The sequence below is a fragment of the Peromyscus maniculatus genome, chromosome 11, assembly GCF_049852395.1.
Source record: "Peromyscus maniculatus bairdii isolate BWxNUB_F1_BW_parent chromosome 11, HU_Pman_BW_mat_3.1, whole genome shotgun sequence".
NCBI lineage: Eukaryota > Metazoa > Chordata > Mammalia > Rodentia > Cricetidae > Peromyscus > Peromyscus maniculatus.
The window spans coordinates 99,732,001-99,745,473 of NC_134862.1; the positions used below are offsets into that span (position 1 = coordinate 99,732,001).

Consider the following 13,473-nt stretch of genomic DNA (forward strand, 5'->3'; position numbering starts at 1 on the left):
TATCAAACAGGATCTGATTAATGTGAAGTTGACACCATGAGCTGAGCTATTATACCTGGTTTCCTAGGTGAGTCTACTCTACAACAAAGAGTTCTGCATGTAGGTAGGATATAAAGAAGAACTTTCTAGCAGCTGGAGACTGAGATATTAGAACAAGTGAGCTAAGTTCTCACTCAACTCTTTTTTTCACGGCTGTAACAAGGTCTCTCTCTTAATTATCAGAATGAATGATGTTCATTGCCTTTTTAATACCCTTGAAAAACAGTTATTCCTAAATTAAAATTTTTAATACATAAGATAAAATTACACTGCTAAAAAGAAACTGTGATTTTGTGGTTGTCAAACCCACCGCTCTAAAACTGCTTTACTTGCAAATCTTAAAAATATTCACACTCCAGCATAAAGCATGGGCAGTGACTTACACAGACAGCTATGAGACAGTTAATACACTCACTGCAAGTTCAGAATGTGGGCCAGGGAGATGGCTCAGAGGTAAAGGTTGCATGAGCCTGGTACTCACGTTTCTAAAAAGAAAGCCGGATGTGGGGGCTGACGTCCATAATCCCAGCACTCCCATAATGAGACGGGAGACAGACGTATCAGCCAGAGGCTCACGTGGAGAGCAGCACTGGTTAGGAGACCCCACCCACACTGCAGCACTCTCCCCAACCCCAACCCAAGATTAATTAAAATTTTAATGTAGAGAATGTAATGAAATGCCACATAAAGCTGTGAGACTATTTTAAGAGCAGTGTAACAGGGAAGCTGGGAAGCCCTTTAGACCTAACTCCATTTTGAAAATTCTTTGAAGCATGTTAAAGGACATTCTACTGATTTCAAAACGGATTTCTTATGCACCCCAAGGGGTTAACTTCCCATGTGCCCCAGTACCACCACTCCATCTGTCTGCAACTTCTAGGCTGGGTAATGTCCTTGTTCACCACAAGAACAGTGGTCTCATGGGCACTGGGCAAATGACCAGGGAAAACTCACTTCCCTCAAAAAAAAAAAAAAAAAAAAAATTCCTTAGGTTCTTCTCACAAAAACATGACAAGAGGGTGGCATTTAAGACTCGGAGGTTTTCGTCTGTGTGTAAAGAGATAAAGGACTGGGCCCTGGCTCTGTAGCTGAGCACTGCTCTAAGATGAGGATACCGGTTTCTCCCACTCCTTCCACCTCGAGTGGCTTTCATCCTGTCGTCTGGGAAAGTGCTTTCACAAGTGCTCACGAGCTGTGCTCACAGCTTCTCCTCCCTCCATTAACTTAAGACGCTGGCCAAGGAGTGGACAGCGCCACGGCGAACCAGTGTGCTCCAGCCCTCGCTGCCGCCACACTGCGACCAGCCGCCATGCCGCCTCCCTCCCCCTCAGAACTCCCGGTGGTCTGTGTAATGAAGGTGCAAAGACAGAAGAGCTTGAGTTATATTTCAGCTCATCAAAAAAAAAAAAAAAGATGAGGACTTCCAGCATGTTCCAACAGTTAATAAACTCCAGAATTTCATTTTAGTACAGTTCATTCTAGTTCCTAACTTCAGTACAGAATCTTAATTCCCACTAAAGATTCAAACCACCATGTTTCATAGGGGAACATACAAACTTGGATACAACAACAAAGACTACAGTATCAGGTGTGAGATGCCACCTTTGTCTTTCTAGTGTTGACTGTCTCAAGAACTCTCAACAAGCCAGGATAGTTTTCAGAAAAATAATATGGTCTGTGGTGGTTTGAAAAAAAAAAAGGCCCCAAAAGGAATGGCACTCTTAGGAGGTGTGGCCTTGTTGGAGGAAGTGTGTCACTGTGGTCAACTTTGAGATCTTTTTTGCTCAGACTTCCCTCAGGGTGACTGTCAGTCGACTTCCTGTTGCCTGCAAGATGCAGCACCCTCAGCTCCAGCGCCACGTCTTCCTGCAGGCTGTCATGCCCCTCACCATAATGACAATGGACTAAACCTCTGAAACTGTAAACCAGCCCCAATTAAATGTTTCCCTTATAAGAGTTGCCGTGGTCACAGTGTCTCTTCACAGCAATAGAAAGCTTAACTAAGTTATGGTCTTAGCAGTGCAACCACCCAAGGCTGAAACACAGAATGAGAGTTGCTTAGCCTGTGACTGCTGGTCTTCTGAGTCTCCTTCTCACAGCTCCAAATGATTGTGTTTTATCTGAGTCCAAAGGTGTAACTACAATCAGCAGCTCCTGAGACAGAAAGGAACAGAAGCATGGACACACTTCTGAGCCTGTGGTGGTGGCAGGCCTATGATCCCAGCACTCAGAGGCTGAAGCAGAAAGATCATCAGTTCAAGGAAGGACCACCTGTCTGTTTACAAAAGGAGACCCTGCCCACCCACCCCCCAAAAAACAGTCTCTAGCCACATAGCCAGTGGCAAAGAAGCCAAGCCCAGTGTACACGTCCCAGGCCTGAGGAGATCTGCAGACACTGGGGCCATAACTACAGTTCTAGCATGCAGAGCCAGCACCACCTGCACACCTGATGGACCAGACCTGCAACCCCAGGCTGTGCAGTTTGAACTCAGGGGTTAGCAAAGGCTCAAGACAAAAATAAAACCAATGACAGAGCTAAAACTCTGCTGGAAACCATACTTGAAAATTGAGGAAAACATGAAAATGCAGGTTAAACTCACTCAAGCTTTGAATGAAAGCCACCTTCCTACAAAGCTTACAGATGAGTCCGCTGTGTATTTTAAGTAACTGTGGTCCTCCAACATCCCAAATTCAGAATTTGCCTTACTTTTAAAAGATGTTAAAATGCCTTCAAGGAAAAATTTCATAACCTCTGCTGTCAGCATGGTGTCCTCACTAGCTTTCCCTGAAATGGCAGCAGATCAGTAAATTTAAAATTTTAAGATAATTTTACATGTAGAAAAATTCTACTTTAATTTAGGATAACTACTTAAGTATTCCTCCTAGATCGAGGCATGATAGCTCACACCTATAACTCCAACCCTTGGTAGTTCAAAGCAGGATGATTTACAAGTTTGAAGAAAGTCTAGGCTACACAGTGAGTTCCAAGTCATCTTGGCCTACAGTGTGAGACTGTCTCGAAAGACAAACACCACCACAACATCCAAGGGCACGGAGAAGGGACACATATCTACATACAAGGAAGATGCTAGATTGTTCTTAGCTACACTCTTAAAAATACATAAAACCTTAGAGATTTTACTACTTTTCTTTCCCGGGGTAGAAATAAAACTTAATGAAAAAGCAGAAATTGTAGCAAGTAAAGTTTTTAAATAACACTCCCAGTAAGTCAACACTGTCACTCACACTCAACAATGTCTCATAAGTAATATCACAAACATCAGACATATGGACCAATTCACAGCCACAGACTCACACACTACACTAAAATCACAGCGTAAGTATTCTTTGGGAAAAGGAGAAATATAGCTGTCTGATGCTACAGGATGCTCTTTTTTGCAAATTGTCAAAAACAAAAACTAAGTATCTGATTTTGTGTGTGTGATGAGTGTGTATATATCAGTGCTGACTACACTATATAAGTGTCTGCCCTTTCATGTGTACATACGTGTGTACATGTCAATGTTGGCTACACTAAGTGTCTGCCCTTGTGTATATGCATGTGTGTGTGCATGTCAGTGTTGGCTACACTATGTATGTGTCTGATCTTGTGTGTATGTCATGTATGTATGCCCACCCACATGTGTGCATGTCAGTGCTGACTAAACTATTTAAATGTCTGACCTTTCGTGTTTGCATACGTGTGTACATGTCAATGTTGGCTACACTGTCTGCCCTTGTGTATATACATGTGTGTGTGCATGTCAGTGTTGGCTACACTAAGTGTCTGACCTTGTGTGTGTCTTGTGTGTATCCCTGCATGTGCGCAGGTTACAAGTTGGACGTCAGTCTCCCTCATGTGCTCTCCACTTACTTTCTGAGACAGATCCTCAATGTACTGGCCAGCTTGGCTAGACTGGATGGCCAGGATTCTTCAAGAATCCACCTGTCTCTACCCCACACCCAGTGCTGGGGTGACAGACATGTGCCATGACCTAGCTTTTTATGTGGGTGCTGGGTCCAAACTCAACCCCTGTCTTTGCAGCAGGCGCCTTACCAACTGAACCATCTCCTCTCTGCAGCTCTTAGGATGCTAAAACTCCCTCTTGGAAAAACAACCAAGAAAAACATATTATCTTTTAGGATCAGAGAGAAACAACATAAAAATAAAGGCAAAATTTCATTAACTTAAAATTAAGCACCATGCACACACTTATAACAGTGGGAATAAGAGAAGCTGGCATATCCCAATTATCCTAAAATTTGTAAGTATTTTGTGAAATTTAAAACAGTCCAGATTTTAAGTTCTTACAAGGGAGCCAGGCGTAAGGAGTGCACTTAGACAGTCAAGAAAGGTGGTTTAGTAAGCCATCTGTCATCAGTGACATGTGAACCGGGGAAGAACATCTTCCTCCTGCTGCAGCATCCCTCGGCTAGCGCTGGGAAGCATTAGTCCCACGCTCCCACACAGACAAGCTCTCCCTGCAGCATCTGTTGCTAATTGAAAGGGACTAGAATTACAAAATCCTAGTCAATTTCTCTCCCAGCTCTTGCTGTGTGTAAAGATTTTCTATGCAGGGGCTAAGCATTAGTCTCCACTACAGCTGATGACTAAAGAGCAAAGAGAAAGACCCAAGAAAGCAGTTTTGTGTCCAACATTATATGGGCTCAACTGTGGGAAGAGGGACAGCTAAGCATGTCTTTTGTTAGCTCAGAGCATTTCCATTCTATAAATACAAGTAGCTGCCTATGAAGGTCTATTAACATCCTAGTTAGCCAATTGTATATGTCCTCTGTTGGGGTAGTCTCCTTTGATATAACTTCAAAAGTAACTGTCAATATTATACCAATTATGTCTTTGTTTCTGGCTCCCAGGCATAGTTCCTGGGACACAGGAGGCATTTAATAAATGTTTGTTGAATACATATTCCAATTGCATCTTATAGCACTGTTCATTCACGACATTCAAAGCACCTATAAATATCCTAGGATGTTTGTTTTAAGCACCATGATCTATCTCAAGTCCTCTGCACTTTTACACCTTGTAGACTTGGAAGTTTAATGGCAGGAGGAACGTAGCTTAGAGATGTCAAAAGCGGGGGTCAGGCCATTGCTAGCGGCAGCACTAGCCAGTTGACTAGCCAGTGGCTTCACTGTGCTGCGGAGTGAGACTTCCTAGTGCTCCCGCAGAACACAGTGGCTGCCCTGCTGCAGGTAGCATGGGCCTGGGAAAGGCAAAAAGGTTGGCAAACACCAGGCAGGAGGAAGACATTGGGGAGAAGTCCAGGTTCTTGGCCCTGCCCAGCATGAGGACCCAGCACCCGATGCTGAGAAAGTCGAGACTTGTTGTAACAGACCCATGCCTACTGGCTCTCCAGGGACCATGGGTATCAGATTTTGTTGTTATTGTTGTTGTTTTAATGTTTTCAAAAACAAAATCATAGACAGATACACTATCTAAGATCCAGGTATTACTTTAGATACAGGAAAATCTTTTCTTTGGGTGTTAGGAGTTAAGACGGCCTTGCCCAGGTCTAGGTGACCATGAACTCATGACCCTCCCATCTCAGCCTTCCAAGTGCTGGGCTACAAGTGCTGCCAGGTCCAGTGGAGAGACGATTGATTTTAAGTTTTAATTTCTCACAACTAAGACGGAATTTTACAAATGAAGTCACGGCAACAAGAGAGTAAAATTTAATTGCAATGTCATTGATTATACCCAGGGCCACTCCTGGGCTACACCTTGTACCCCAGTCTTCAAAGTTACATTTCATTACAGGTTCCCTCTAATACTTGTAAACTAAATGATCAAAGCTTTAGCGGCTAGAACTTAAGTCTAAAAAACCACAGCTATTCACAGGAGCCCCAGGTTCAAAGCCAGTTCATCTGATCAGGTGAGACTTACCTGCCTAAGTGATCACAACATCTCCACAGTAGATCTTAATCTGCACACAGACAGACGGACAGACAAGAACACCCACTCCCAGCCTATCCTTTCAAAGGAACGTTTTGCTCTCTCTGTCTTGTTTCAGAAACACTGCCTGCCCTGCTGACCATTCCGAACTTCCCAAGTTCTCCAGCGCTGACCCACTGCTTGTGCATGAGGCACACTTGTCACACAGGGCAGAAGAACATGGCTCTATCCATGGAGACTGTGCTGTGCCTCCTCTTTCCTCCCAGGGAACAAGGCACAGCCCTCCTCCTCCTCCTCCTCCTCCTCCTCCTCCTCCTCCTCCTCCTCCTCCTCCTCCTCCTCCCCACACAGCCCTCCTCCTCCTCCTCCTCACACAGCCTGCTCTGAGCTCACCTTGGACTCCAACCTGCTTTCTGCCTCCTCTCCTAATTCAGCTGGTCTTAGGTAACTGGGTGATCGGCCCCCAGGGGCTGCTGTGGGGTGGGGAGCAGGATAGGACCACAGACCACACTGGATGGCTCAGACTAGGCCTCTCCCACTCACCTGGCAACCACATTCTAAACTTCCCTGAATTATCTGCACAACTGGAGTCAAAACACTTTGATTTCACTTGATTCCGCACTCTGGGGCCAAGAATTACTTCTTCAAGAGTTTATAGGCGTCAGTACACGCCGTTTTCTTGGGGGATCAAATAAGGAGCAGGTGAGTGCCATGTGGCTTCTGGGTGACCGATTATGATGATAGTTCCTAGTGCTACACAATCCTGCTTCCTCCCTCAGCCCACATTTCTAACAGGAGAAAACACCAGCAGGCTCCATTCTCCACTGATCACCTCACAGCAACTCCGCTCTGAATGGCCATCGGGTGTCACAGTGCTCCCCGACCAAAGCCATTATGGCTGATGGATGAGAAAAAGGCCAACTGGAAACAGAATGACAGGCACAGGGCTCTTCCCACTGCTCCGCTGCCGGTTAGGAGGGCCAGGGTGGCGTGCTCTGCTGTTAACGGAGCTTCTGCAGCGCCGCCGGCCTCAGCACCATTCACTTTTGAAAACCTTAGCATTCCCAGATGTTATCTGAAGGGAATATTTGTGAAGAACTGCTTAGAAGGAATAAGCCTTCAGTGTGGCATGGAGACTGAGACAGACAAAATCTTATAGGAAGTAAGAATATGGTTCAAATGAAAGAAGTACTCAAAGGCTTAGGAACTTGGTGCTGAAGATTCAGCCTTCTAGGCCAGCAGGGTGGCTCAGCGGGCACAGTGCTTGCTGCACAAATATGAGGACCTCAGTTCAAAACTCCAAACCCATTAAAAATCAGGCATGCTGGGGGCAGCAAGGACCAGAAACAGGGAGATACTCATGGGCTCCCTAGCCAGGCACTCTAGCCTAACAGCAAGTTCCACATTCACTGAAAGACTGACTCAAAAATAATGTGGAAAGCAAGAGAGGAACACACCAGATTATCAACCTCTGGTCTCCACATGCACATGTATAGACAAGCACGCACACACTTGTGTATACATGCACACACACCTACACACTCGTGCGCATGTACACACACTCCAAGATTCAGCATTCTATCTTCTCTGCTGGCCCTTCCTTCTTTAGAGCAGCACCGTGCTGCGGCCAGTTGCCTCAACTCCACCACCAAGATAAGAAACATCGCTCTGTAGGTACTGCTTCCCAGGACCTGTCCTCCGAAAACAAAACGTGCATCAGATCAGAAAGTAAGGGGGTGGCAAAAATACCAGGCTAAATTAACCTCCTCTTAATGATCCAAAGTCTGGGTATTAAACTCCCCACGGGTCTGAGTGCTGAAGTCCCCAGCTTGGCACTACAGGAGGCCAAGGAACTTTTTTTTTCCAGAGCTGAGGACCAAACCCAGGGCCTTGTGCTTGCTAGGCAAGTGCTCTATCACTGAGCTAAATCCCCAACCCCGAAGCCAAGGAACTTTTAAGAGATGAGGTCTAGCAAGAAGTCTTTAGGTCACTGGGGGCATGTCCTTGAAGAGGATTGTAGGCTCCAAGCATGAGGGGAGCTCCTGGCCCCCCACACTCCTGCCCTGATCTACAGAAACAAGGCCAACTAAGCCTGCGCTAGAACCTCCAAAACTAAAAGCCAAAATAAACTCTTTTTTCTGTGTGTTGACTTTCTCAATTACAGCAACAGGAACAGCAACAGGAAACAGACTAAAGGTGCCCTCACCACTGAATTCCAGGCTGTGTCTGGAAGTGTATGGAAACAGGCAGCGTGTTTCACCGCTCCTGCATGAACACTACCTATCTGCCACCCTTATACACTTCCTAAATCTAACAGCCGACATGTTTCTTATGATGCATGAACGTGTACAGCACTAAGACACCAAATGACAGGAGCTAAGCTCTTCAGTGTCAGCCCCCCCCCCCCCCATCTCATTCTCACTCTAGAGACAAGTCACACCGTGGCCCAATATGAGAAGTGTGACATCAAGACATTGGGATCTTAACTCGGTGAGGGTGGCAGATCAAGTTAGGGTACATGAGGCTCCAGGGCCCTTCCTATCTGGGCCTGGGAGGGATCCCAGGGCACCAGACCCTCAGGCCCACCTACCCTCACTCTTTGCTCCCCTTGGCTCAGAAGGGCTTCCTCACCTAGACAGGAAAGCCCTCTGACCTGACGCCCCTTTTGCTTCGGCATGTGGTGGAGAACAAGTGTGAAATTCCCACTCTTTTCTGGAAATTTGACAGTTTACTCTCCTTGAAAGAAATAAATTGGCTCTACAGCAAGAACTAGAGGCAAAGGACGAAAGACACTTGCTGATCAGTCCAGAAAAATACAGAAATATCCGTGTACCAGGGACCTACTGATCAAGTTTTGCTCAGGGGGAAATTATACCAATACCCTCAGTTCAGCAAGCATCTTAGCCACACACGCAGCTCAGCCGTACCATCCATTACTTTCTCCAGGAGAGGAAAAGACTCCAAGGCCACAATCACATTTCCTGCTTAAGTCCTCACGACTTCTGAATGCACAGCTTTATTTATTATTTCGTTCTTGTCTCCTGACATCACTCTAGGACTCTTAAACTCTGCATTTAAATAAACCTCACTTCTTTAAATAATTCTTATTGTTGCTGAGAATCACGCACTCGACTTTTGGTGCATTCAAAAGTGTCTGGTTTCTTCCTCTAATTAAAATGTTTTCAATAAGTCCCTCATTTCCACAGCAAATAGTTTATATACAAGTAAGTAAAAATATATACTTTTAAAAGTCTTCCAAAAAAAAATAATTCTCTTAACGCTACTGTTGGGTGGGATTCTGCCCAGATGAACTTGAATTCTGACTGAATTTTGTATAAGAAGGGTGTCAGGAGACTGACAGAGGTGATTTATTCCCACTCCACACATCTACTTACTACTATTAAGTTCAGTCCTGGAAGGTCTTCAATAACCTGTCTGAGGCCATGCAGGGAGTTGACGACAGGTTTGGAGTGAGTGATGCTCAAGGCATCTAAGTCTTTGACATATCAGCATCGACAGTCTCACACTCTTAAACCACCCCTGGGTTGACTCCTAGCAAATATCTAACTATACTGCTGAGTGCCACGCTTACCAAGAAAGAAATGGAGGGAAAGGCTCTTACAGAGAAGGTCAAGGGAGACTACCCCCAGATACATCCATGGACCCTCAGCAGTGGGCTGGGGAACGTGGAATGGAAGCCCACAAGTGTCATGCTCCACACTGAACTTTTCAGTCACTTTTCCATGTTCTTTTCTGTGTTTCACTTTCCACCGTCAGCTGTGAGCTGTCTTCAAGTGTGAAACTGCCTAACAGAGGAAGCAAAGCTGCCATTTGATATCCGGGAGCGTGGAGATGGGCTGCCCTGAAAACTATGGTGGGAGTTCTTCAATTCATACACACCCTCAACTACAAATTCTCCAGGCTGATAATTCTGCAAGAAATATCAATGTAAATTTCAAATATTTAAAATTAAAGTCTCATAGTGGGGTGGAAAATAACAGTGAAGATACCCAGGGGCCTGTTTAGGAGTACGATGGGAATGTGAGCGGTGTTAGCTTAGTAACTAACACGTGACTGACCCTGGGCACTTGTCCGAGCCTGTACATTCAATATTCAACCAGTCTTTGTACTTCACAGGGTAGCTACATTTCCAGCTGCCTTTGACAGTAAGTCAAGACTGCTAAGAAAAAACACTGCTAAGAAAACATTAACTATAGCCCCCAACATCATATTTTTGTTTTTCTATTACACTAAAAATGCCATAACAAAAATTTATTCTATGCTACCAAGTGAAGAAATGTTTCAAGTCCTTGGACCAAAAAATTGGTGAAGTTGTGGTTTCTACAGCAACAGAAATAAAATCAGAGTTGCTACAAGCAAGTGCTCTGGAGACAGGTGAGCAGCGGCTGGCTTCTGCTCCACCACATCTCCCAGTGTGTCCAGGAGCTCCTGAGGGAGGGAGTGCCTGCAGAGAGGACAGTGCTGCAGAGAGGACAGTGCTGCAGACCCTCTGCCTACCTGGCACATCTCTCTGCTTTTTTCTTTCCTCCCTCCATCCCGAGTGTCTGTGGCACGAAAGGAACCCATTTACCATGAATGGTGTTTGTTTAATAAAACCTCGCTAGATAACCGAAGGAACAAAACGCACCTGAGAGGATGCCTGGCCTCTGAAAACAGGGCTGAGTCTGATGCATGAATTCCTATTCTCAGACCCTCTTGATGGGTCTGCAGCTGCAGCCGTTTAAGGGCTGGCTTTTCCACAGCCGTAGACAGAGAGCGCGCCACGGTTTCTGTCTTTGTGTTGCTGGATCTGTTTTCTTTAGCATGAAAGGGCATCTTTTTCTTTTTTTAAGTTCTTGGTTTTATTGAAGAAACTTGGGAGCCCGGAACTGCCTTAGCAGTGCCCATGGCTGGAGGGCTGTGGCTTTCAATCCAAGATCACAAAGTCGGCAGAAGCGAGTCTTAAATAACAGAAGGTGATCATTTGCACTTCAAAATTTATCTGTCTTGCTTTCCCCCTCAATTAGACCAAAGCATGTTGATTCCCGGGTTTCTGTGAGTGTTTTCTGGTCTAAACTTATTTATAGAACAGAATAATGGCCCCCCTGCTAGTCTGGCATTTGCTCAAGTTTCTGTCCATGTAAATCGAATCTGTTACTGGAAACTTTTCTCAAAATATCAAGGCACACCATCCACAAGATAAAAGGATACACTGATGGTGTATAAAGTACAGACAGGTGGGTGATGGTTCTGAACAAACAGGTGCTAAGGATTCCCAGAGGGGGAGGGGCAGGGGAGCTGTATAAGCAGAGGGCAAGACTCCTCCTCACCCTCTGACCTTTACTTTCTGCAGACAGGAGCTGCTCCAGCTCCAGTGACTGAGGCAGCAGTCAGTGCTCAGGTCAGAGTTGGGAAGTGGGAGGGAACTTACTGCCTGGGGACTATTTACTTCCTGCCTGTGGTCCCTACAGGTAAAATGCCGGCCCCTTACCACGGCTCTCTCCCAGTGAGAAGGAAGACTACCTACTCACAGGCAGGGCTGCTATTCGGTTCTAAGTGAGGCTTCCCCACTCTCCCTTAGGATTACAAAGAAGGCCCTACCTCTCTAGGTCTGAGGTCATGTTAGCTGGAAGGTGAGAATCACTCTTTGGTAAGGCCATTCCTGGTTTGTTTCTCCTTGTTGCTGAAGTTGATCTGCCCAAGGGTTGGAGGGACTTCCCTGCTGCTCATGCACTGAGCAACTAAGCAGCTGGGAGGTGCAATTCTTTCATGCAAACAATTACAACAAAGCCTCTCTTTGGACTACAGTTTGGCTGGATTTTTCCCCCAAACACTATGAAGGACAACAACCTGGAAGAGGGCTGCAGGGAGGAGAGAATCCATTAATGGTACACTGCCACCTGCTGGCCAAACTCGAGGAGTGGTATTCCCAAAGAAAGGAAGTTAGGAATTGGAAACGTAGTAAGTCGGTATGTGAAACCTCGAGTTTATACAGAATAGTTTCATCCCATTATACAGAAGCTCTCAGATGCTAAAGTAGAACTGGCCTTGATGTGCTTAGATGGCAAAATATCCCAACAGCCACTTTTCGGAATGGAAGCCAGAGCTGAGCAGGCAGCAACAGCATCGGGAACAAGCATGTACCCACGGCATCCAGCTCTGATCCTCACAACACACTAGATCCCACTTCAAGATAAATCACACTTTACTCACAGGATCTCCCAAACTTAAGGCGGACTCTAAAACTTCCAAATTCATTGTAATTAATAAACATATTCATGCTAGCTGGTACCAAATTAGAAAGTGGCGCCTGTGAAAGCAAGATCAAGTGATTTCACTATATTTTTTGTTTGTTTGTTTTTGTTACTCCATTAACTACATAAACAGTATCAGTTCCCAAGTGGTTGTTGGGGGTACAAAGCTTCAGGATGTGCATTATGGGTTGAAAATTTGCCTTTCCTCAGCCCAGCCACTCCTAACAATGAAGGTTTTGCTAAACAAGGTTAATAGGACATGACAGGGAGCTAGTACCAACTAGACCACGCACCTAGCAAATCCTGTCTGCTCCATCGGTGGGGACACCTGACAGTCAGTGGGCGAGTAATGAATAAAGTGCTCGTCTATGAAACTCAGTGCTCGGGTTAGGGGAGGGAGCTGTGGATTAAAACAGAGCCCACCTGCACTGACAGGAGTAACTCATATCCAACCTATAGGCTTAGCTATGGCTGCCTACAGAGGCCCCAAGGGCCACAGTAATACATCGGCAATGTTCAAAAAATAATGAGCAGGCAGTAAGGGCAAGAGAGACTTGAGTCAAGTATTTTAAAGTGGGGGGAACAGGTTTGTTATGCTCTCAAATATAGAATGTCTTAAAATGTGTTCACAACTTCCAGGATAGTTCATCCCTGAAGGCACACTGCATCGAAAGAACACATTTTACCCACTGTTAGCCTTGGGAATTTCATTGACATCTTAATAAAACTTAATAAAGTTCACCCATGTGAAAAGGCTCAGGGGACATAAGGCCTTGCTTAAGACACTTCAAAGAATTCAATGAGTTTCCAGAGATACATAAATGTTTTTAACAAGGGCAGTAAGTACACACACACACACACACACACACACCCTTTGGGCCACATACAGTTCAATCCCCTACTTTTCTTCTTTGGAGGGCTGAAAGGACGGATAAGCAGACCCAACACATACGTAAAAACCACAAGCTGTACAGAGAAGTAAGAGCCACGAGCCACCTTTTCAAGCGAAGCATTTGAGGAGATTGCTCTAACCTGGGGCACAGTACATTCTCGCTATGGCATCGCTGTCACAGGAATCTTCCACCTCACTCCACCTGCTAAAATACGTTAGCTGAATGTGTCCTAAAAACAAAACGACAGGAGAAATCAAAACATTTTTCTCTTCCATTTTCTGCAGAAGCGAACTGTAATTACTCCTTTTGTAGCTAAAAACAGTATCATTAAGAATAATGGCATCATTAAGTACTAGAGGCTATTACTGGGGGT

At 45.3% G+C, this 13,473-nt stretch overlaps 1 protein-coding gene across 4 annotated transcripts in view; it reads right to left on the reverse strand.

The window, feature by feature from the left end:
• Positions 1-13,473, reverse strand: part of Rps6kc1 (ribosomal protein S6 kinase C1) — a 147,603-nt gene that overhangs the window by 14,209 nt on the left and 119,921 nt on the right. For all 4 annotated transcript variants that reach the window (XM_006972084.3, XM_042258834.2, XM_076548200.1 and 1 more), the window contains one exon: positions 13,240-13,329. In XM_006972084.3, the coding sequence (XP_006972146.1) occupies positions 13,240-13,329 (90 nt within the window). The remainder of the gene's footprint in view (positions 1-13,239; positions 13,330-13,473) is intronic.